The following is a 25,126-nucleotide window of genomic DNA, read 5'->3' on the forward strand; positions in this document are numbered from 1 at the left end:
TCGATACAGCAGTCGTAATCGGCTGCTTCAATGTCTTTTCAAACATCGATATCTCGAAGGCCAGTGGTATTCTCTTTTCTCATTCAAACTGCCCTCGTCTGTTCAGGTGTCCGTGGAATTAAATCAGATTTATAATTAGATCTGGCCCTATAGTTTTTTTTATAACACGATGCTGTATTCTGTTGGAGTGAAGATAATTTCTGACTACACTTTCAGGTCGCAGAAAATAAAACATCAACTTAGCAGTCTACAAGGGAAATGATTTCATAATATAAATTTAAAATATACCGTTTTTCATATTTCGTTTTGTTTAAGAACTCATTTACGCTGTTGACGTCTGAAGAATATTTTATTTTTATGTGTGGAAAAGCCACGAATAATTAGTTCACTGTAGCCGCAGAGATACGTAAGTATTTCGCTGATGTGGACCACCAGACACATCGAATTTTGAGTGATTAATTCAAAGGAGAATAGACCGGGCAAGGAATTAATCACGCAGAACGGAAACGTTGCATGAATACCTAAGAGAAAAGGACCACTTGGTAGACCATACTTGTAGATGGGAGGACAATATTAGTGTAGATCGTAAGTAAACAGGGTGGGAAGTTGTTAAATGGATTCATCTGTCTCAAGATAAGGAACTGCAGAGAGCTTTTTTGAACACGATAAGACATCTGCTGGGAATGTCTGACTCGCAAGAAGTACTCTCCTTCATGAATTCAATTGTCGATATCTCTAAACGGTATATTTCGTGCGTATCGTAGAAAGGGTTAAGAGAAACTTGTTATTTTTTGTATTTTTGTACAATCATATTTGTTTAAGTTAACATGGCTGCTAACTGGTTTCAGCACGCCGAACAGCGACAACGGATACCCTCAGATAAGCCGGACGGGAGTCCTCTGCTGTCCATCTCTGAGGTGACCAACACACTCCTCAACCACGAGTAGCAATGGTGAGCATTTTTTTCTTGAGAATCTGTCAGTAGCTCAGCTGGTTGAAAAAGTTCCTACCTGTTGTGAAACTAAAAGTTTTGCTATGTTTATAATTGCCATTAGCTGGACCTTACTCAGAACCACTTGAGTCCATTTTATTATTTTTTTGATTTTATTCGTTGCCTAGGTGTTATTAAAATCACGACGGTTCAGAAGTCAATTTTACTACATTTTTCAGGTGAAATGAGGGCAAAAGGTAATTTTTTGCCTCCATAACGAGAAACTATGAAATCTGGACTCTATTATGGGTTCCAATACAGTAGGCTTTTAACCTTATTTCGGATGAAGACTTAACGTAATGTATCGTGTACTTTTTTTTTAAAACCTTCGGTTAAGTTCATTCATTCCCTCACATCCCACTTTGGTCCCTTCCTCTTCTCCTCCATGTCTTCGTTGCGCAGGGGAAATTTCATATTTTATTTTCAAGTTGCCCTTCAAATAATATTTTCCTATCTGGTATTATGACTATAGTTTGTACGCATTTGTCAACCCCTTTCGCGTGATACATAATCCGCCAATATCACATTCATCAATTTAATTATTTTAATAATACGTGGTGAAGACTTCAAATTAAGGTGCAGCACCTTATTTTGCAATGTTGCCATCTTCCTATTTCTTCGTTTTTCCTAGTTCCAAAGATCCTCCTCGTCTCTGTGTTGTCTGATTACGTCAATCTGTTTGATTGTCTTTATCGTGAATAATCAAATTTCACTTCGATACAGGAGTGCAAGTAAAATTATATTTTTGTAACTTATTTCTAACCTGGATGTTCAGTATCAATTTCACCATATGCTTACCTTTTTTCGATCACTTTTTAAAGCTGCAAGTTGTTCTTCTACCAAAATTATTCCATCTTATGCTATTTTTATTTTCAATAGCGTAAGTATGTTTTTTAAATTCTCAAGGTCATTTGTTGAGTTTCCAAAAGCTGTTCGAATTATGGACTATTTCGTCAGCAGAATCTTTTCTTTTAATGAGATTGATGCATTTTCATGCCTCCTTTTTTATGCTTGGCTTTCAAATAGCACAAAAACTTCAGAAATGTAGTGGAACGAGCATTTCCTGAATTTCATTTCCTTTCGAATACTGAATGATTGTAACTTTGGTTTGTTCGAATATCGACAATTTCAGAAGGCTGTTTCCAGCCATCTTGTTACAACGTTGTACTGCTAGTGTTTCTCCCATTCCCGCATTGACATCATTAGGGTACGTAAAATTGGTAAGTGGGGTGTTTATTTTTATTTTCAGGTTGGGCCATGTGAAGTCTTCTCCCGGATGTGAGAAGGTATAAGTGTTACGTCATGTCCTGTCTGCCGAATTACACGAACATTATTATTATCGCGCCATCTTGTTCTAGAAATCAAAATAAGAAATATACATATTGATATCAATATTTCGCTTTAATATAATAATTATTATATTATCATAGCTGTGTGTGTGTAAAATCGTCCGTGATCTTTGTTGTATACATATTTGTAAATCATTCTCGTAATTAATATATACGTGTTTTCTGTGATATATGTCGAATAAAATTACTGTAAAATACTAGCCTCTATTGATAAGTTTTAAGAATCACTGTAAATCGTGTACCATGATTTTAAAACTTGCATAATATATATATACATATACATACCTCATTCATTTTTACTTTTCAGAGATAATACTCACTGTATATTCTTCAAACAATAATAATTTGAGTTTTTGAATAATTTTAATACGTTATTGTATAGGCCTCCTATACATAACAGTTGGTTACGTACAAATGGCGGACAAATGTTCCGTAGAACTGTGTATTCATGTGTATTTCCGGTAATTAAATATAATGGGCGTGAGCTAACTGTTTTGTAAAAATAGTCCATGCGAAATTGATTCTAGAGATCTTAACATTATGCACCTTTATTCTAGTCCTGCTAGAATGCTTGTTTCAAAATTTATTATAACAATTTTTTATATTAATGCAAGTTCAGCTTTAAAAATAGGCTAATTAATATCTTCTTATGGAATTTATGTGTTTTCTTGGTAATCTGATATGTTACTGTTCTTGCCAAACCATTTCCTCAATTCGGTTATTATAACCATCGTAATTTAGACGCAGATGACAGATTTGTTGTCGTCAAATGCAAAGTACTGGCCGATAAAAGAGTACACAGCGGTGCATGTGCACTTATCAGATCAGTAAGAAAATATTCGTGAAAGAAAGTTCTGAACTTTGACGTCTACAGACGGATCTAGTGACTGTTTGCTTCATTTATACTATGAAAAATCTAGAGATGGGAACAAACTGTAAACAACCTAACCCTTTAAAGCACGATAATCATTGTATGCGCTACCTGTTTTACCTTTGCGTTTTGATCAGAGATTATCTATGCGATTTATATGGTTCTCGCGATTAATAGAAATTATTTTCCTGAACGTAATTTTCCAATTGATGTTTGTAGTGAAGACAAAGCTGTGTTTTGTTTTAGATGCGGATTAAAATTTAAAATGTATAATTTTAATATTATCGTGCTTTAGAGGGTTATTTTTTTGTTGAACCCTTAAAGTTTCGATGTCTCGCAGGATAGATCATATTTTTTGTGTCCTTCCTTGTGTCATAATAAGCTATAGACATTATTAATTTTTTAAAACCAGTTTCAGCTTTATGAATTTAAATATTATAAAATAGTAGTTGCCCATTGTAAATAGTAAACAATTATAACGAAACAATGTCCAAAAAGTAAAAATATTTGTCCGCTGATGGTTAAATACAGCAAGAGTATGAAATATTTATAATAAAATAAACTTGTATTCTTACCAGGGTTGCCACTCCACGAAAACTTTCTTCCTTTCCTGATCAACCTATACAGCATTTATACCTCGTTTTAACCTGTTTTTAACTTAATTTACCTCTATACATTACTTATAACCTAGAATTTATTTACATTCTCTATTATTCTACGTCTTTAACTTTAAATAGATGCCACGACATCCAGGACTACAAACGAAGAAGTTTTGGTAACAGAACTCGAAGGTTTAACATCACTAGTACTAAAAGTTACCATTAGACATGATTTGGATCACGTCTCACATACCTCCCGACTTCCAAGTCAGGATTTTGCCCCGTGAAGCCTTAAAGAAACTGGCCGACGTTTCAGATATGCTTACAATCTACATCTACATGAAAGAACAATCTCAGCTTTTCCTCAGGACCTATCAAACCCATACATTTTAGATTCATAATCATATACTGAAACGTAGGCTTTGTCTAGTTTGCTGTTACGTCTTCTAATTGTGATATCCAAAAATAAATTTTTTGGTTGTTAGATTTTCATTACAATTGGTTTTGCACAATTTATTAAAGAATATATTTGATTGGCCGTGGGGCTTTGGTCAATTAATAATGAAATTTTACGTTTAGATTCGATGATTTTCTTAGGGTCCTATTTTAATTTCCTCCCATATACGTATAAAATGTGTAGCAGCTACCGCGACAATTATATTTAAAAATTGACATAGTGATAAAAAGTTGTTGATATTCATTTTATTTATGCTATAAACTTTTCGGTATAAAAAGATTCAAAATCTGGAAGTCCTATTCTTATTTTAGTTCCATACCTACATATAAAATAATATACGTAATTATTTTGGTTTCATGTCGCCAAAATAGTGATAATGAAAATTCAAACGTAATCCAGAAGGAACTTCACTTTTTCCTTTTAGAAACCGACATTCTCGAATTAGTATCGGATAAGGGGTATACATGTCAGTGCTTTGAATGCGAAATTATACTGTGCTGCTGTGACATCTCATTTCGTTACTACCATCATCGCCTGATGATGGAGGCAGCAACTACCTCTGAAACGTCGGTAAACTTCTACCAGGCTGCACAGTGCAACAACCCAGAAGACATACGTCGTCGGAAACTTCTTGTTCTCTCACTTGCCAGACGAATAGTTTCATATCATATCGTTTCAGAGGACCCTGCTGCCTCCATCATCACATCCGTTGAACGGTTGTTGACGTCATCCACAGTGTTGAGATCTGTCAATGTTCTTGTGAATTATTCGTGCTGCAATTAGTGGCTTGGTTATCCAACATCGTATGTTGAGTTGTGTTATCAAATGTTTTCAGGGGAAGTCATATTTTATTTAGGATAGGGAATTATACAGCTCTTCTAAAATTAATCATTGCGCTTCGATGTTAATATGCGCATTGATTTCTTCATATTGAGACGATAAATGTGTGTACCTTCATAACATGGATATTGATAGCAAATTGCATATTGCTTTTATTGTTAATTACTGTTTCTTTTATACATTTATTGACACCACGTTAAGTAGTGTGTGGTATAAAGAACACCTTGATAACTATTCTGTATTCATCCATACCAACGAGCAAAATACTAGACGGAATAGAATGGAATTTATTTACATTCCATAGATTTTTTAGTACAAGCCAAGGATAGTAACACCGATACCAGCACTCCTATAATACGAATACATAGTTTGCAGATACTTGAATAAATATTTACAATATGTAAAGATTTTTGATTGAAGAGAATTCTTCTGTAGATTAGGAGTGAGACTGAAGATACAGGCAACTCAGGGTTTACGAACTAGTTCCGTTCCAAGACTTTATTCGTTATACGTTTTTGTTCGTTATGTGTATCTTGCATTCCTGAGCTTTTACGATACCTATCGTATACAATAGCAGCCATTTTAAAGCATTAAAACCATGTACTAAACATCGAATGGTCTATACAATACGTTTTAATATAATGTATACATGCGTTTTGGTTTATCGTATACGATACGTAACGTACGCTTCGCGGCGTGGCATGTAAACCGTTTTTCTACTGGCTAGATTAGTTTTATTAACCAAGAACAGTTAAGTATAATTATCATATAATAATTTTCTGATAATTATTGTAATAAATACATTTTTTAAAAGTTTATTTATTTAAATCTTACAATTATGTTCACTATACGTTTGGCATTTCGTTTTATAAGAAACTCTATCTATTGGCGACTTTAAGAAATTTTGAATGAATTGTGACTTTCGTTATAGCGAATGTTCGTAAATCGAACGTTCGTAAACCGAGAGGTGCCTATTCTTATTGAATTAGATTTACCAAAGAAGCTAGTGAGTCTAATAAAAATGTGCTTAAATGAAACCTGTAGCAAAATTCCTGTAGGTAAATATTTGTCAGAGACATTCTTCATCAAGAACGGTCTAAAACAAGGCGATGCCTTGTCTCCCTTGCTCTTTAACTTTGCGTTAGAATATGCTATCAGGAAAGTCCAAGATAGGCAGGAGGGTTTGCAATTGAACAGGACACATCAGCTTTTGGCATATGCTGATGATGTTAATTTATTGGGGGACGATATTAATACAATAAAGAGGAACGCAGAAGTTTTACTAGAGGCTAGTAGACAGGTGGGGCTAGAAGTAAATTCAGAAAAAACTAAGTACATGTTAGTATCTCGTCGTCAGAAGACAGGCGGGCAAAATTATCTTAGGGTGGCTAATAAGTCCTTTGAAAGGGTTACAAAGTTCAAATATCTGGGAACAACAATAACAAATCAAAATGACACTCATGAGGAAGTTAGGAGGAGATTAAATTCTGGAAATGCTTGCTACTTCTCAGTTCAAAATATTATGTCTTCCCGTCTGAGCTCTAAGAACCTGAAAATTGAAGCATACAAAACAATAATTTTGTCTGTTGCTTCGTATGGGTGCGAAACATAGTCTCCCACTCAGAGGGAGGAACACAGATTGCAGGTGTTTGAGAATTGGGTGTTGAGGAGGATATTCGGGCCTAGGAGGGAAGACGATGGGGCACGGAGAAAACTGCATAATGACCAACTTAAAAATCTGTACTCCTCCCCCAATATTGTCAGGGTGATTAAGTCGAAAAGAATGAGATGGGCGGGGATGTAGTGCGCATGGATGGCGCAAGAGGTGTGTACCGGGTATTCGTTGGGAAGCCTGAGGGGAAGAGACAGCTGGGGAGACCTAGACGTAGATGAGAGGATAAAGTCAGGCGGTATCTATGAGAGATAGGAGTTGAAGGAGACTGGATTTTGTTGGCCCAGGTCAGGGTCTGGTGGAGGGCTTTGGTTAATTCGGTGATGAACCTTCGGGTTCGGCAAGCCATCCAGTTAGTTAGTTAGTTAGTTAGTTCACTTATCTTTACAAAAGTTCATGTCAGAAGGGGTCAGAAAATGAAGATTTCTGTCTTCTGGGTTATTGCGCTGTGTAATCTTGTCGATGTTAACCAACGTTTCAGAGGTCATACTGCCTCATCGCCCTGATGACGGAGGCAGTATGACCTCTGAAACGTTGGTTAACATCGACCAGACTACACAGCGTAACAACCCAGAAGACAGAAATCTTCATACTCTGATGACGGAGGCAGTATGACCTCTGAAACGTTGGTTAACATCGACCAGACTACACAGCGCAACAACCCAGAAGACAGAAATCTTCATACTCACCGCTGTGAAAACCTCAAATCTTATGGGTCAGAAAATGTTCGCGGGAAAATTAGTTAATACCGTCCCAACAGATGCCGCGGCGATTCACTTATCTTTACATTAGATCATGTCTTTGCTAATAGAGGGCGACGCAGGTCAACCTAAGCTTTGAGTTTTCGATGTTTCTACTCGGGTAATAGGATACCCAAGGAGGTAAACGGGTCAGAAAATATTCGCGGGCCCATTAGTTTATACAGTCCCAACAGATGGCGCGGCAATTCACTTATTTCTACATTACTTCATGTCTTTCCCAATAGATGGCGAAGCCGGTCACCTAGCTTTGAGTTTTCTATATTTTCTATCCGGGTTACAGGATACCCAAGGAGGTTAGCGGGTCAGAAAATGTTCGCGGGCTTATTAGTTCATACCTTCCTAACAGATGGCGCGACAATTCACTTATCTTTACATTAGTTCATGCCCTCGCTAATATATGGCGCGGCAGTTTACTTAACTTTACAACAGTTCATTCCCTCGCCAATATGTAGCGTGGCAGTTCATTTATCTTCCATGTATGGTGGGAGTTCCGACGTACCACCGCATGGCGCGACCTCAGGTTGCGGGTAGAAGCACGGTCTGCAGGTAAGGCAGTTAGCTGCAAATATATTGAATAAGCAGTCGTGGACAGCGGAAGAGGGGTGGTCCTCCAGCTTGGTGTTTGGGCGTGAGGCTAACAACCTTTCACCGTAAAAGAACACTGTTACGAACACATTAACTAAGCCTCGGACCAGGACGGATCCTTTGGCACGACCATGGCAATTGAAAAAAGGATATGAGATATGGAACTTCGAACATTAGGAGTCTCTATAAGGCTGGGGCACTGAAATCAGAGTAGGGAATTAGAGAATTATAAGTTTGATTTCACATTTTTCTATGGAAAGGGGAATGACAGTCATCAGTTAGGGACAGTTTGTTTTTGTTCATAGCAGAATTAGAGAAGCAGTTAAAAGAGTACAATTTGTCAGTGACAGGTTGTCTTATGTAATTTTGGAAGGACGTTGGTGCGACATCATTGTCCTTCATGTTCATGCCCCAACTGAGGACATAAGCGATGATATCAAGAATAGCTTTTATGAAGAATTAGAATCAGTATTTGATACATTTGGCATGTATCACATGTCAGAGCAGTAAACTTCGCTACGTCGAAATATTTAATCGTAAAAAGTACATTTCCACACCGTGATATTAATAAATACACTTGGACTTCTCCAGATGGTAGCACACATAATCTAATAGATCGTGTTTTAGTAGATAATAGAAGGCAGACAGATGTAACTGGTGTGAGATCATTTAGAGGGTGAGATTGTGACACTGATCATTATCTGGTGGTAGCAAAAGTGAGGGAGCAGTTTTCAGTAAGTAGACGAAGTAAACAAAATTTCGACACAGAAAGATTTGATTTGAAAAAATTAAATGAGGGAGAGGCGAAGGAACAATATCAAGTTGAAATTTCGAATAGATTTCAAATTTTAGAGACAAATAAAGATAAAAGTGTGGACATCAGTTCAGAGAAGAAATGAGAGTTCAGTGGGACCATACATCAATTATTTGTAGATTTAAAAACAGCCTATAACTCTGTGAAGAGAGAAGTGCGTTCCATGTTTCTGGGGAATTTATATTTCAGTAAGGAAAATTTCCAGGTTTGTGCAAATAAATTTTAGTACCTTTGCAATCGATCCTTGGAGTCGAAGTTGTTTCAAGATGGAGCACGTTACGTTTAGAATTGTATTACACTTGGTCTAGTACTTCAGGCATGTACGAGAGATTTGTTTTCTGATAAAAACTGTCACTGACAATTGGATTTCCAGAAATAACAACTGTTTATTTGACCGTAACGATTTTGTATTAACAACGATGCTAATTTTGACATGACATGAAGAAACGAGCGGATTATGATAAAAATGACGTGTGGAGGGAGAATTATCGAAAAGTAGGCTTATGCTTTCGGTGGAGAAAATGAATGACAATGACACAACAGTAATTAAGGAATCTTGTATTATGGACAGCAAACCAATAATAACATGTAAGTATACAAAATTTTACCTTTGTTACGTGTATTTCATATCCACGTCTGTACTAGAGGCTGTGCTTAACAGGTAGTCATTAATGTCCAGTACATTTATTATAACACTTTGTTTTAGTTGCAGGTGATGTAGCTCTGTTTTCAAGTTTGGAAGCGTCCTTGGTGCAGGCATTACCTCAGGATTCTTCTGAATGGAGGAGGTCCTATGGAAGAGCTGTAAAATCTGTTTATGTTGAAGCATCTTTCATTTCCTTTAGTAAGGATATTCTTCCAAAACAAGGAGATTGGCATTTAATTCAACAACCCATATTTCACATTTTTTGGACGGAGTGTGTGGTATGTACAGTGTTGTGAGTAGTATAGTTACTTTTCCTTTGGTGAGATGATAGTAGCTGATGAATTATTTCATCTTAATTTATGGTGACATGTTAATGCATCTGCCATTGAAATTAAAATTTACTCTGCCTAATTGATCAGATCATAAAAATTAACCATACCAGTGCTGAGCACTTAATGCTTGTTGAACATATTACAGGCTGTGTCTAATAATTTTTTCTTCATTAAATCACAGATGTTTTACAGGTTGCAACTGTTGTTCATTGTACACTGTACCAATTTTCAGAATCACCCGCTTATATTTATAAGGGGGATGGTTCACTACTTCTATAATTTTACTCGTACATATGTGAAATATATTTAGATTTGGATTTTTATAAGTTAAGTTATGTATTGAGAATAGAGGATGAACACAAATGATGTGAGTGGTTTCAAATATTTATTTGACAGAAAATAAATGTCATAAAAAAGTGAAACGTCCACCACTGGAAGGAGAACTTCAATAAATATCCTTGTACTAGTTCAACGGAATCTTTCATTGGTTGAGTTGCCATTTTACTGTCGTGTGAAAAGTTATATTCCAGGTGGCTATCAATGGAGTTACATCAGTTCTGCATGATACATAACACTTCTTGGAGTGCTCTTTTAAGTCTGATGGCCATCTATTTTTTGTTAAATATATATTTTAAACTGCTTAGTTTTTGAATGTTAAGTGAAAATTATATATAGCAAATTTATACTTAAAGTTGCAACAGGTTACAGCACATTATGTTGGGTCTAGTAACTGCGACGGAAACTATTGACAGAATTTTAACAAGTTGGATACATTATGTCAAAATGATTTTGGTATGTATGTGCAGTATGTTAATGAATTGCGATAAGTGAATTGTAGTGAGTTCTGTGGTGTACATCAAGCTTACTCATATCACATAATAAGCATACGTCCCAATACTCATAATCGGTATCCAGGCTTAACTGTTTAGGGTGGAATGTATAAGGGCCATGCATTATGGAAGAACTTGCAGTCTCTGGTGTCCATACACTTCTTGTTACTGGCATGTGCAATGTAGATGTTATCAGTATAAGGAACTTTTGAATTGTCATTGAAGTAAAACAGTAGATTTTTAGTTAGATTGTACCTTTAGTTGTGTTAATGTTAGACACAGTGAGTAGCTTCAAATGTAGGCCTTGACATCTTACATTGATGTTACATGGGCGAAGTCATATCTTTTTATTGAATGCCATGCCAGAGAAGCTAATTATCAGATTAAAGTATGAAGTCTGCTCTCCTAATATGTGCTGCTGAGTCTCTCACCTTCAACACTGACAAATTATTAAGGGACAAATATGCCAGGAGTCCCAAAACACCAGTAGTTGGAAATGAGGACATGCAGTTTGTTAATATGAGTGAATATTGCTAACCTAGTTAATCTAAATTCGTTTGATAATAAAGATGCAGGAACTTGTGAATTTGTAAAAAAAAAATGGATATATCTAAGAGAGACAGTTTGTTAAATCAATCAATTAATTTATTGACATTATTGAACCTTCAGGTTCTGTTGTCACAGTATTTTCAGTGTTTTTGTACAATTTTTTTAGTGTTTGTTATAGCTGAAGTATGGTAATTGATATTCTTTGAACTTATACCAAGTATTTATCAATTCTGATGTATGAAGTGAAGCTTTCGCAGTGACCAAAGTTGGTGAAAGACTCTCAGGCAACACGCCATGTCAGTTTGCTGAATGGTGAATGAACCATTTCTTCCACCAACATTTCGACAGCCATCTCTGCTCTCATCCTCAGGGCAGCTTCAAAATAAAACTGGTCCTATGTAGCGCGCTTGCCGATGGGTTGTTGCCTGAGAGTCATCAGTTTATCAATTCTGTTTAGATGCTTTTCAGTTTCGTTATTATTCTTATTTTTTGAGTTTCTAGGTGTTCTTCACATTCTTCTGTCTCTCTTTGTCTGTCATATTTTTTAGCAACATTCATATTGTTATTCGTATTGCCATTCTTATTCCTGTTGTTAATATTATTCCTTCATTTTTGTTATTATTGTTAGTTTATTGTTATTTTCAAACATTGACCTCAAATCACCTTAGTGTCACCATTACCTGATATGAAATTAGTGAAACTGTAACCGAAGACACAGCTTTGATACAGTTATGGCATTTGTTATTCCCTTTTTTGCCTTACTGATTTTGTGACTCATGATGTGGCATGAACACCTTTGAAATGGAAGTGTACTCCAAAAATTATGCCTTCACAGTCCTTTGGCACCAAGATGTCAACTGGATAGATGCGCTTCTTTTAGTTTTCCCTGTTTGTGTTATAGGACAAGTGAAGCATTCTGAAAAGTAAGGGTGAACTTGTAAAAAGCAGGTTTAAAAAATGACCTTATGAAATTTGTGTACATATAAATCATTATGCCTTCCCCCACAAATTATATTCTAATTAATATAACAATATCAGAAGGAAACTCCGTCCTTTGGGCTTGGTGTATCTGCTTTAAAGAATATGTCAAGCAAGAAAGGAAAGAATTTTACAGTTCTGTTGAATTTGCCTCTACTATTCTGAATACCTCAATTATCTGTCTCGTTATGAGTAATTAGAAGACCTATTCTGATGCTGTTATTTTTATGCTGTACTGTAATTATCACTGAAGAAAGAAAATTAAGTCACCTGTGTGAAATGTATGCTTTCAGGATTTGGATGCATATAAGACAACAGTTCGTGAAGAAATTGAAGCCTGGCTAAAAATATTAGGCCAACATAACATTCAAGATTGGATGATTGTTCTTGTAGAGACATATGATATTAGGAAGACAAATAAATTATTACCTAGAACCACAGTTCTTGATAAAATAAGGAGTGACTTTGCCTCAAAACATGGAGATAGGTAAATGTAAAATGGATGTTAATTTTTTTAAATGTTGTTTGTGTCAGTCTGTGGAATTAATATATAACTTCTTTTGATGTGGCAGGTGTTTGTCTGTGATCAATCCCATTCGATCAGAATCAAGATCTGCGGAATCTTGGCGTGGGCTGCTTGCTAGGATCAGACACCTGCTCCTCTTTGCTTATAATCGTACTCTGATAAAATTTGAAGAAGTGATAAGGGACCAAAGGGAACGTCGTAATGAACCAGGCTGGAACTTTTGTCAGTATTTTCTTCTCCAGGTAATTTCTCATCTCATCTCTACTGTTTGTATAACTGAGTACAGAAATTGGTTTGTTTTCGTAAATGTGAAATCAATCTTGTAACGTAATGACTTACGTCATCTTGCTCCTGAAAATGTTTAAATTACGTCTGTGTTTCCTTTGAATTGGTGAGGCCAAAAAGTATTGCCTTTTTATGTGGTACTGGCCCTAATGAGAGTAGCCCTTGTTCACATTTGTGTGAATAACTTGCTGGTATGTAGAAGACTTTCTCAATTATCTCACATTGTGCTACATTTTTAAGATCCTTTATCCAAAAATATTTTATTTCTGTCTTTGATAGAAATAAGTGGGTTATGGGTTGGACTTTTATTTTCACTGGAGGCATGAACTTTTTACCTCAATGTACAGACTGTGTCTGGGCACCGATGCCAACCACTCACCTTACTTAATGTTATGATCAGGAATCCATGGAGCTTTACCTCCATTTTCCTCTCAGACACACACTCACCCCCATCTAGTACCGAGGTTAGGAATGAGTAGGAGCTATACTGCCTCTCCCCCAAGTGCTTACATGGTGTTTAGTGGGACAGCTTTACTTGTCGGCAAAATTCAGCAGTGGTTATGTTTCTTACCCATGCCTCTTCTGATTCTTTACTAGATGGCTCTAGCAGACAAATCAGGATCGAGTAGAAATTGTGCAGAGACAGTGGGCTTATCACTCACTGCTCACAAATGCACTCTTCAAAGACTAATAAGGATAAGTTGCCTTGAGCAACTGTCCTGGAATGGGTCAATGGCCCAATCCTTGAAAGTAAATAATGATAATTGGTAATTTTTCCATTTCAGGAGGAATTGGCTTTTGTGTTGGAAATGTTAGGTCTCTATGATGAAGCTTTGGTTCAGTATGATGAACTGGATGCAGTCTTCACACAATTTGTGCTCAACTCTAATGTTGGTGGTAAGGTGAAATCATTTCTGTGTTTGGAAAAATAATAGGGGCTAAGAATTTAAATTTTCTGAGCATGTCTATAGCAAATTTGTGTTGTGTGCAGATACTCCAGAGTGGCTGAGCAGCTTCCAGTGTCCATTTGAAAACTGGTCTGGTTTGGTATTGGGTCAGACTGTGAACCAGACGCAAAGGTCTTTACTGAATGACTGTAAGGCGTCATTACTTGAGTTCCGCAGCTACCTTTTCTCCAGACAGTGTGCTATGCTTCTGCTCACATTCAAACCTTGGGAGGTAAGATCCCTAATTATTCACATGATAACATGATTACAGAATGTCACATGAATAAAACTTTGAGTAAATTAAATTTGTTAAATATATTTTGTTATTGAATTCAGAGCCTCTTTCCTTCTTGTCTTACTCAAAGTTTAAAAATTGTACTGTATACTACTATAATTTTTACCTTCCTTTTGTATGTACAGTAAAAACCGAAAAACATTCCTCCTTTATACACCACCATTCTCACATTGCAGCCACAAAAGCCTCAGAACATAAATTTCAAAGGGAATTGACAGACATTTTGTAACACATTACTGTTTAGTTATAGCTCAAGCGCTGCTTGATGTGACGTACATGCAAGCATTCTGGGAAGTTAATTGTCACACGTCGTACAGTTGTAAAAACATCGTACACCAGCATTTTCTGCGTTAACAGATAAAATCTACCCATATAAGAAACCACCCGTAGTTTCTTTAGCAAAACCCATAAATATGCATTGGTGTTATATAGAGGGGTTCTGTATTGGAGTGTGACTTTGCTTCACTCATCTTTCCACATTATTTTTCTTATAGTTTTGTATCTGAGTATTTCAGCATGTTTGTTTCAGATAGCTCAACGATCCTTGCCCTTTCTTCACAACTGCATCAAAGAGCTGGAAATTCTTGAGATATCTACCCCACCAGGGGCTGTTGCTTGCTGGGTGTTCCTCTGCTGCCTGGAGGTTTTACAAACCTGTGAACGTTTCAATGACAGTGGTCAAGTAGAAGCATATTCACTTTACACAGCAAGTCTATGGGCTTATGCTCGAGACAAGGTTAGATTAACTAATGAACCATGTATATGTTATTGTTTTTTTAAAAAAAACCTTGTATCATAACAGGGGCATGCTAAATTGAATTGTGTTAGTAAATGCTAGAATCTTGGATTTATATTCTGCCAAGATCATAGTTGTATCCGTGTGTTTTTCATCACCATTTATTAGTCTACTTAACCACCAAGTTACTTATTATGTTGGGAAACTGAGTCTGTCTGTCTTTTTTTTTCTCCCTCCCCATTACTATTATGCTTCTTGGAACTCATACAGCTGGTATTATTTGAAGTTCTTACGCTTTGGTAATTTGCACAACATTGCTATGATGACACATGGGACACAACTGGTATGTATTCAGAATTCTTGATCTTCTTAGGACTTTGCACTATTTGGATTTATTATACAATTTTTAAGTTCTGTGTCAGTTCCCAGTTTACATATTACTTTACATCATTTGCTGCTCTCCATTATATAGAGAATTTATGGCCATACATCTCTTTATGCCTGTATTTGCGTAGAAATTATTACAATGTGGTGAACAGTGCAAACACTTCCAAAAGCCAAAACTTTAATTCATGCACATAACCTATGTTTCTAGCTGCGTGACTTGGGTCAGCTGTGTGGCCTCATGCCGGGCTGTGATCCTACTAGTGAGCAACTGCACACAGTGGTTAGTCTCTCGGGTGGAATGGGAGACTGTCAGGGGAACAGCAAGCAGCCTACACCCACAGACAAATTGAAGGAAGCTCTCTCATCCAAAGAAGCTTTTAGGAAACATTATCTGGTAAGTGTGTCTAGCCTTTGATATCCATTTTGATATTTTGCAGTATCCTCAGTACTTAATGGTACATTCTGCAAAACCACACATTTCAAACTATTCTTAAATTCATAACAGTGAAATTTTTGCCAGCTACCAACAGCTATAAAACTGAATGATAGTGATAGTTTTAACATATTAAGAGTCAGAAATAATAGCGGAAACTGACAGTCTGCTTCCAGTTTCTTTTCTTATAGTTCAATAATAAATTGATTTGCAGTCTAATGGTATATTTATCTGATAGTCCCACAGTTTTCATTTCTCCATCAGAATACCCCAGGTCATTAGGGTAACACTAAGATCAGCAGAAGCACAAATGAAAGAAAGAGAGTGCATTTATCGCCCAGAATTCTGTTACACTTGCAGGATGTGACTGGCAATCCTGTGGTCTTTTGCGGGATCTCTGATTACACTGGGGTCAGCAGAAACACTCAGTGAATGCGCATTACCTAGACTTTACCCAAAAAGAAAATTATAAACAGTGAATAACCACTAGAATCGTATTCAACTGAAAGTCTGATATCCACACAGCCAAACAATTTACAATGTAACAGTTTCCCCCCTGTGCACTGAAATTTCTGCTGTGTAGATATTTATGCACTGCTTAATAATCACACGGTTATCAGATCACTAAGAGAACAGCAGCTTCCAGATACAACATTATAGGCGAGTTAAGTTGCTTTGTATATGTTCTTGCCTCATGTAGACCTCACATTGAACTTCATGTGTTAAAACACTATTTCAGTGAATGACAAAATGCAATAGAATTTTTATTGATTTTTTGTGATTATTTTTACTGATAGCTTCAGTAGACTGAATTTGGGTATGTGCTGTATGCATGGAGATCATAAGGCCGTTGAAATTATGGAGTTATACCTTAGGATTTCAGACATCTTTTGATCTGTTTTAATCATACCAAATTTTAATTTTATTTTGTGTGTGTGTGTTGAGTCTTTCAAAACATATAAGTGATCTTGTTTCTCAGGAGCTAGCTGAACTAGCCATGGGGACTTTCAAACACATAGGTCGGATTCGATCAGCACGTATGATTGGTCGAGATTTAGCAGCTTTTTACCTGCAACTGGGTGAGATGCAGAAAGCAGCCGTGTTTCTTACTGATGCACTTAAAACATTTGAAGAAGAAAACTGGAGACAGTTAGCTATAGAAACACAGCTTGAACTAGCTGACTGCTACAGAAAAATGGATGACAAGGAAAGGTAGGCAGCATTTCTGCTGGAGTAGCTAAAGTTTAAAGTGCCTACAGGTGTGGTTGAAAAAACAGGTTAATATGAAGATTGTTGTCTTCTGGGTTGTTGCTTCGTGTAGTCTGTGTGTGATGAATCATCGCCCTGATGACAGAGGCAGCATGACCTCTGAAACTTTGGTGGACATCTACACAGCGCAACAACCCAGAAGACAGCAATCTTCAGACTCACTGTTGCGAAAACCTCATATCTTACAGGTTCATATTGTTACCACACCAGTTGTTTATTTTGAAGACCCTGTACCTTACACATTTATTTTAAGAGAATGTACCTATGTAAACACCTTTGTTTGAAGTGCAGTTTGATTCAGTATGTAACATGTGTCTGAGGAGGTTATTTTCAAAAAGTAACCAATATGTATGAAGGCAGGTAGTGTCTGTTTCACGCTTGAAGTAACTGAATACTTTATACACAAACTGTGTGATGTTGATTGCCTCATGAGGGCACATGGCAGTAGTTATGCTGCCATCATTTGTGTTGGTCACTTTGGAACATTGGAAATCAAAGTTATGGTAACCACGTAGATAGCATCATAACCTGAAACACCGCAGTCCTGTTTCATTTAATGTCCTGTTCTTTTGTGTTCTTTGTGATAACTGTTTTAACTATTTTATAGGTTTATCAAGACATGTACAGTAATTGCCAGTGCTCCTGAATTAAATTTGTCCACAAGAATTACATATTTTGATGAAATGATGAATGTGTTGGAAGAATTACGGACAGGTAAATGTAATTTACAGTAACATCCTTATGTTTTAGTATGAAAAGATTTCTGTTTTAAGTAGGATGACACAGTGACAATGTATCTGACTCATGTTTTGTTTATAAAATTGTCAGTTACATTAATGTTCTGTTTTCCCAAATTTTTACCACAATTTGTCAGAGTTCAGAGACAGACTGAGAGAGTAAACAAACAGTGCAGCCAGAAGACACTTTCTTTAAAAATACCTCATAAAAAGAAACTGTGTTAGAGATAATACTTTTGTGCAGGTGAATTGAAAAATATTGTTTATTTTAAATTGACTCATTTGCTTACAGGCATATAAATATTAGTTTAATGCTGCGTACCAAGTGGCTATATCGCTAAACACAAGTGTTTTACAATTGAGAAAACGTATGTTTTGTAATTCAATACATATATAAGTTCCTTTGTACAATGATCTATGACAGTTGAGTAATTAAGTACCAGTAACTCCCCAACAGTGAAACCAGAAGGTTCGGGTGTGGTAATATTGCGATCCTGGAACAGTTGTTTTACAACATATACCCCTACACTTTGTCTAAGGTAAGTTACCGCTATACTTTTCAGTCTTCTAAGTGGTTCCGCCCTCTGCAGATTTTGTATCTGTTTTGTGTTTTCCACCATTTGAGCTTATGTCTAGCCTACCAGAACATGCCCTAACACCACCACATGATTATAAATCTTGAAGTTCCTTGTTATGTCATCATCTTCCTGTCAGCGACGATTAAACTATGGTGCATGGGCTGGATCCAACACACGAGAGCTTTTTTTGGGGTGCTTTGAGATTTTTTTAATTTCTAATACAATGTAGCAAAGTCTTTTCCCACAAGAACATAAGAAGCCAGGAGGTCTATTACAGGTAAGTTTTGCCAATAACAGTTGATAACTGAATTACACTGTATTCAAAGACATTTGTCTGAAGGACAGTATGTAACTGTGTATCAGTGACATCATCATCTTTGCTGGAATTTTGCTGCCCATTATGTTTTTAAAGCATAGGTTTATGTACAATTCTTGTGGAAGTAGTCAAAAGTACTGGGGTGATGTATTACCGTCGGCTAAACACACACCAAGATCAGACTCCATCTACAAAGTACATTCCTCTCAGGAGCTGACCTTTAGTAATGTCTTTTTCCACACTGAACCAGCAAAACTGTCATTAAGAGTGGCATATTGTCCTTGAGATTTTGATAAGAAAATAACACTTTCATTTTACAATTGTTTGTTGGAGATATTGCTTTTATCATTTATTTATCTTCAGAAGTTGTTTTTTATAGTGTATATGGAAGGAGTGTTAAAGGCTGGCCATTTTTGGTGACATAGGTAAAACAGAATGTCTATTTTTGGCACTTGTAATGGCTAATAATAGTCAGTGGGTCTTGGATAACAGATTTTTTTCTTGTGTAATCACAGAGTGTTCATGAAGTTTTGCAGTTTGGGTAGAAATACAAATTTTTTGGAAATTGGTATTTGTCGGATGTTATACAGTAGTGTAAATATTTTTTTTATCTCATAAACAGTGTGAACAGTTATCCTTTTAGTGCAAGGAGATAGAGAAAAATAGATAGTGAATGCAAGAATTTTAACAAGATTTGGCAAGAATATTATTTCTTCACTGATGTGAGGTCTATAACTATGTGTCTAATTTTCAGTGATACAGTTTCTGCATTTAGGGCATTTAATCTAAACCCCATTTTTTTTTAAAACTGATATTGTTCGGATTTATCTTCTGATGCAAGAACCAGGAAAGCTAAGGAACTGATCTTGAACCTGAAAAGACAAGATGTATGTACATTACAGAACATGATGTAGTAAGTGGTGACTTAAGCAAGTTTTTGGTGTCAAAGCATAACCATTTTTTGATGTTGAATTTGTGAAATGTGTGTGTTACATGTAGCTGAAGGTGTTTGGCTGGAAGATGTAGCTAAGTTTGAAATGTAAACAAGCTCATGAGAAGTGTTTATCATGTAGAAGAAATGAATTAGGCTTTGTGAACTCAGTTGATAGGAGACAGTTCAGAAATTCATGTTCTACTTCGTATCACTGGATGGCAGTACTGACCCAAGTAATACGAGTCACTTATTTTTATATGAGGTGTGAACAAAATACTTCGTGTAATCAGTGAATTCTTTGCCACAAAAGCTATGAATTTCACAACTGGCAAAAGAGTTGTATGAGAAAGTGCCGACTAATCTCAAACAATATGAGATACTGCCAAACAAGCTAGTATGATAACTGGTGAATCACCTTTTCTGAGTTTTAAAAACCTGAGCCTTTGTGAAGAAAGCAGATTGTCCTGATCTGCAAATATTGTTTTTCTTCTACATTATTCACTGGAAGATTCTGTGGAAAGCTGTTCACAAAGTGAACCAATTGATAAACTCAGTTATAGAACGTATAAATTCAATGCAAGGAAGGGTACTGAACCACGGGTAGTTCATATCCCTGCTGGAAGATGCAGGTGCTGAGCGCACAAATGTACTGTACCATTCCTGAGTTCAGTGTCTAAGCTTAAGCAAAACCCTCAAGAAGATAATTTACGGATGGAAGTAATTATGTGTTTGAAAATTAGATCCAAAGTCCTAGTATTTTCACAGCTGAAAGATGAAAATTGGAAAACTGATTTGGTATTGCTGGTTGGTATCATGAAACATAGATAATTCTTCAGGGGAAAGACAGCCATATATGTGATTAATATACATCTGTAGAAACTTTCCAAACAAAGTTGCTTTTGAAGATTTCTGTCTTCTGGGTTGTTGCGCCATGTAGTATGGTAGATGTTTACCAACGTTTCAGAGGTCATACTGCCTCCATCATCAGGACGATGATCGCCCTGATGACAGAGGCAGTATGACCTCAAAAACGTTGGTAAACATCTACCATACTACATGGCGCAATAACCCAGAAGACAGAAATCTTCATACTCACAGCTGTGAAAACCTCAAATCATACAAAGCTGCTTTTGTTTTCATAACAATTTGAAGGTAATAAATTTATGCATTTTTGCTTTCTACAAACCAGGCATGTGAATTTTAGTGCAGCCACTAAGTACAGTGATATTCTGCTTAGCTGCATGAAGAGTTCTGTCATGGATTTCAAGATTTCAGAAAAACAGAAAATGAAATTAAGTTATTGATTTCTCTTTCTCCCTTTGATGTTGGGAAAGCTCTTCAGCTGGATCTCACTAACCTACAGAGTGACACTGAACTAAAATAGAAGTTCACTTTCCTGAAGCATGCTGAAATTTGTGGACTGCTAAGTGAGTTAATGTACAGTAATTTGAAGGATTTCAGAAGGAAACTTTTACATACATTTTTTAATGTACATTCTCTCCATTGAAAAGGAACAAGTACAGGATCATGGCACAAATAAGAGATGAACTTTTGAGTGCAGTTTTTTTGAATTGCGACGTTTACTCCCAATATTGAGAATCTTGTTAGTAACTGCAACCAGCATCATATGCCACTAATGTGGTGAGTACTGGCTATATTTAGGTCAGTTATACTTTTATGTTTCTTAAAAAATATTTAACTCTGTTGTGTTGACCACCTTCCAACCTGACAAAATAGCTGTAACCTTTTACCCATGCCTGATTAGGCCATGTGATCTGTTGCAGTTGCATATCGTCTCTTCAGTGGTCATCCGAGTCTAGGCTTACGTGCCGTAATTTGTTAGGTAATCTGCTGTTTTCCGTTCTTTTTACATATTGTTTCCAATTTTGTATAAATATGATAACTGATTGAATATTATTTTTTTAAAATGTTTTATATTGTTTATGACATAATAGTTTGTAGCCTGCAGTTCTTAAACATTTAATTTCTGATGTTGCTAATTTCTTTTTATCTGCTTTTCTGATAATTCAAATTCCATTTCCATTTGCCAACACAAGTCTTTCCACAGTTAGTGTTGTATACTTTTGTACGACCTTGGGTTTGGATACCTGATTCATTGCTGAAGTCACTTGCATACATTTTGATTGTTTTAACATTCTTTCTGCCTTCATATATAATGCAGCCGTGATAACTATGTAATGTCATAAATGCCTCATTTACTTCATCCCTCTTAGATCCGTATATTTTCCTGAGCACTTTATTTTCAGATGCTTGTAATTTATGTTCTTCTCTTAGAATAATGAACAAATTTTCTTCTTCCTGGATCCCAATAAAAATGCTTCATTAACTTTCTGTTTCTCTCTGCTTTTATGCACTAATTTTAAAAGGATAATTGTTAACACTGTTTGTAAGGAATAATATATTTGATCTATTGCTTAACATTCAACAGATATTAATTTACCAATATGTGTTTATGTATATTGATCTTAGTGTTTTGGAAAGTATATTTGAAGATAAGTGCATTTAATGACAAAATGACTGTCATTGACAGGGAACATGTCGTACTGTACTTTATAAAAATTAAGATAGTTTTCTGATGGATCCATTTTCATGGTAGAAGTCACATATCTTACCAGTGTGAATTGTAATTTGATATTTCAGAGTCACCGCTAATAACTTCATTTACTGATGCATTTAAATTAGTGAGTTTGGAAGTGAGCCAGCATGGCAATAAAGTTATTATACAAGACTCGACTGTAGAAGTGAATGTAGTGATTGAGAGCCGCTTTCCCAAGCTGATCCTCTGTATCAACGCTGCAGTCTCTGTAGAAGGAGTAAAGGATGGAAAAAGGCAAAACGATTTGCCTAATCCCCGTCCACAAGAAGTGCCTGCAGAGAAAAGACAGGGCAGTGGCGGGAAGAAACAGCAGTCAATTCAGTCACAACGAAATGACACAGGAGACGCTCAACAGCTCAGGTAGGAACATTTCACAACCCACAGACAAATTAAATTTGAATGCATGTGCATAGTAAAACAACAGAGAATAAATACATTTTTCTGTGTGTATCTTGTATTTCAGTGTTCTTCATTATAATTCAGTGCAGGTGATTACTAATGTTTTGGTGAAACTTATGTCTCCATCTTCAGGTTGGATGATGATGATGTCATTTATCATGAAGGTAGAGGTGGTGATGATGTTACCTCTGAAGTTGGAGTCAATCTGTTCCTCTGAAACATTGGAAACTACTAATAAGATTGCACGGTGTCATAACCCATGGCAGTTCAGAATGTTTGCTTTAATAGAGCACAAAGATGGCGGTATTCTGGGTTATTGTGCCATGTAGTCAGGTAGGAGTTTGCCATCGTTACAGAGGTCCTTGCTGCCTCCATCCCGATGATAAAGGCAGCAGGATGTGTTCAGATACAGCCACCACAACAGCTCATTTACTATGCAGGAACCACTATTTTATGCAGCTTTAGTTTATTTTAATTGTCAACAGGGGATTATACACCTCTGGTAATATGTAGTTGGCACTTCCACGTTACTTACCATTTAGTCTCTGTGCTTGTTTGATAGGCCGCATTGTTCAGATTCATGTCTCACGTCTTTTTGTCAAGTTACAACGAGTGATACTTTGAGTTCAACTGAACCTTCTTTACACTTTACAGCTTTATTCAGAGCATTGGATATTGCACGTTCTTTGATAGTGTTATTCAAAACATTATTGTGTGTATGTTCTAACCTAGTAGGTAGTATCAGTAAGTTATCTATTTCTTGACTTTTATCAATAGTGCACAGTCTACATACAGATCTTACATTATTTTCAAAACCATTTGTTTTCAGGTCTACAAAATGTGTGTTGGACACTAGAACTTATATGCAGTGTCACTAAATTTGCTGTGAAACTTGGTTTGGAGTTAAGACAGATTAATTCAGTTGGAAATCTGAAATATAAGTATGAAAAGGAATTTTAATTTGTGCTCTTCACATTACAGTAGCAAAATCCAAGAAGTTTATGATGTAATTGTTGGTCTTTAGGGTTGTAATGCTATGTGATACCTGCAAGTCCACATGGCATTACTACCCACTACTCATCATCATAAGAAACTCAAATATTGTAAATTTATGATGTATTGGATATGAAGAAAAATGCATATAGAATTTTGGTGAGGAAATTTGTTGGAAAGTAACCATTTTATAACCCAAGAATGAGATTGGTGAATAGTATTAACATGGATTTTAGGGAAATAGATTGAAAATATGGGAGGTGAATGTTGCTGAGTAAAAGTAATCTTAACTGATCAACTTCAGTATTAGTCAGTAAACCTTTGGTTCTCTGAAACATTACTGGTATGTGCTCATCAAATTCTCTTGGCCAACACGTTTTTGTTAGCAGGTGCAACAGTGAGGAAATGAAACCAGTGAATCCAGCTCTTGCCAGACTACACATGGTGGAGCATCTTGATTACAAGCAGGACAAGAGCCTTAGTTCTGCTAGTATAGTCTCGAAGAATCCCAAGCAGTTTCTTCGGTAAGGCGGCATGTGGTAGATGGTATAATATAGGTTGAAACAGAACTCAGGAACAATAAATCTGTGCTTGTACCTATACTAGTACCACACAAATCCAGAGCTGCATGCAGATGTTCCTAATGGTGTTTCAGGCATGTCACTTTGCCCCATTCAAACACTTATTATAATGCAGGTGGCTGTGGGTCAGAATGAAGTGTCATTAATCCTGTGAATATGTCAGGGCACTGTTTAAGAGGACAAGCTAACAAGATAATATTCCGCATTGCAAATCACTTGATCGAAGAAGAAAAAAGACTTCACATGTATTGTTAATTATGTGGATGCCATCGCTGAAGCAACTGGTGTCTAAGTTCTATTCCAAAAGAAGGCGGAAATTGTTTGCTGTGCTCATAAAAGCACATTACTGTTTTTAACAGAAACTTAAAGATTTCTTTGAAACTGGTATAAGAAAAGCTTTTCCTTTTCTTATGTTGATGTGTGTCTAATTTCAGACGGACAAATAGTCATGGGAAATATAGAAAAATATCGAGTACACCAAAAGGAGATTTTTCATCAGCGTTAGTAGCTGAAAACATTATACTTAAACCTGGAAGGAATGAATTTGTGGTGAAATCAAAGGTATGTCAGAATTCAATAATGTGTGTAAGGAGGTGCTGTAAGCATTTCATATTTACATGGAATATTAACTGTTATGAACAGTTTTTAGTCCGGTCAGTGAATCAATTGTCTGACAGACTGTTTTTAAATACTCAAAGTACTTCATCTAAATAAATTACACACTATACACGAGGTTGCTTTCCTGTGAATCACCATGTATATCAAAACTATATAAAACAGGAAGCATAACATAGCCATGGATTTTTTAAGTGCTATGCC

At 36.2% G+C, this 25,126-nt stretch overlaps 2 protein-coding genes across 8 annotated transcripts in view; both read left to right on the forward strand.

Moving 5' to 3' along the window:
- The window catches only part of ss (aryl hydrocarbon receptor spineless), a 265,001-nt gene extending 262,381 nt beyond the window's left edge, over positions 1–2,620 (forward strand). For all 6 annotated transcript variants that reach the window (XM_087346402.1, XM_087346401.1, XM_087346400.1 and 3 more), the window contains 2 exons: positions 849–952; positions 2,241–2,620. In XM_087346402.1, the coding sequence (XP_087202528.1) occupies positions 849–921 (73 nt within the window). In that variant the 3' untranslated portion in view covers positions 922–952; positions 2,241–2,620. The remainder of the gene's footprint in view (positions 1–848; positions 953–2,240) is intronic.
- A 6,550-nt stretch (positions 2,621–9,170) lies between these two features.
- SIDL (SIDL trafficking protein particle complex subunit 10) overlaps positions 9,171–25,126 on the forward strand; it is a 32,941-nt gene continuing 16,985 nt past the window's right edge. The window contains exons 1-13 of one of the 2 annotated variants that reach the window (XM_022076700.2): positions 9,171–9,527; positions 9,646–9,863; positions 12,568–12,761; positions 12,847–13,042; positions 13,871–13,982; positions 14,077–14,264; positions 14,857–15,063; positions 15,659–15,844; positions 16,863–17,095; positions 17,760–17,866; positions 22,379–22,694; positions 24,113–24,250; positions 24,742–24,868. In XM_022076700.2, the coding sequence (XP_021932392.1) occupies positions 9,443–9,527; positions 9,646–9,863; positions 12,568–12,761; positions 12,847–13,042; positions 13,871–13,982; positions 14,077–14,264; positions 14,857–15,063; positions 15,659–15,844; positions 16,863–17,095; positions 17,760–17,866; positions 22,379–22,694; positions 24,113–24,250; positions 24,742–24,868 (2,307 nt within the window). In that variant the 5' untranslated portion in view covers positions 9,171–9,442. The remainder of the gene's footprint in view (positions 9,528–9,645; positions 9,864–12,567; positions 12,762–12,846; positions 13,043–13,870; positions 13,983–14,076; positions 14,265–14,856; positions 15,064–15,658; positions 15,845–16,862; positions 17,096–17,759; positions 17,867–22,378; positions 22,695–24,112; positions 24,251–24,741; positions 24,869–25,126) is intronic. The other variant, XM_022076699.2, reaches the window with a different exon arrangement.

The sequence above is a fragment of the Zootermopsis nevadensis genome, unplaced genomic scaffold (assembly GCF_977971745.1).
Source record: "Zootermopsis nevadensis isolate Lab colony 2312 unplaced genomic scaffold, Znev_1.0 Znev_ptg000010l, whole genome shotgun sequence".
Taxonomy (NCBI): Eukaryota; Metazoa; Arthropoda; class Insecta; order Blattodea; family Termopsidae; genus Zootermopsis; species Zootermopsis nevadensis.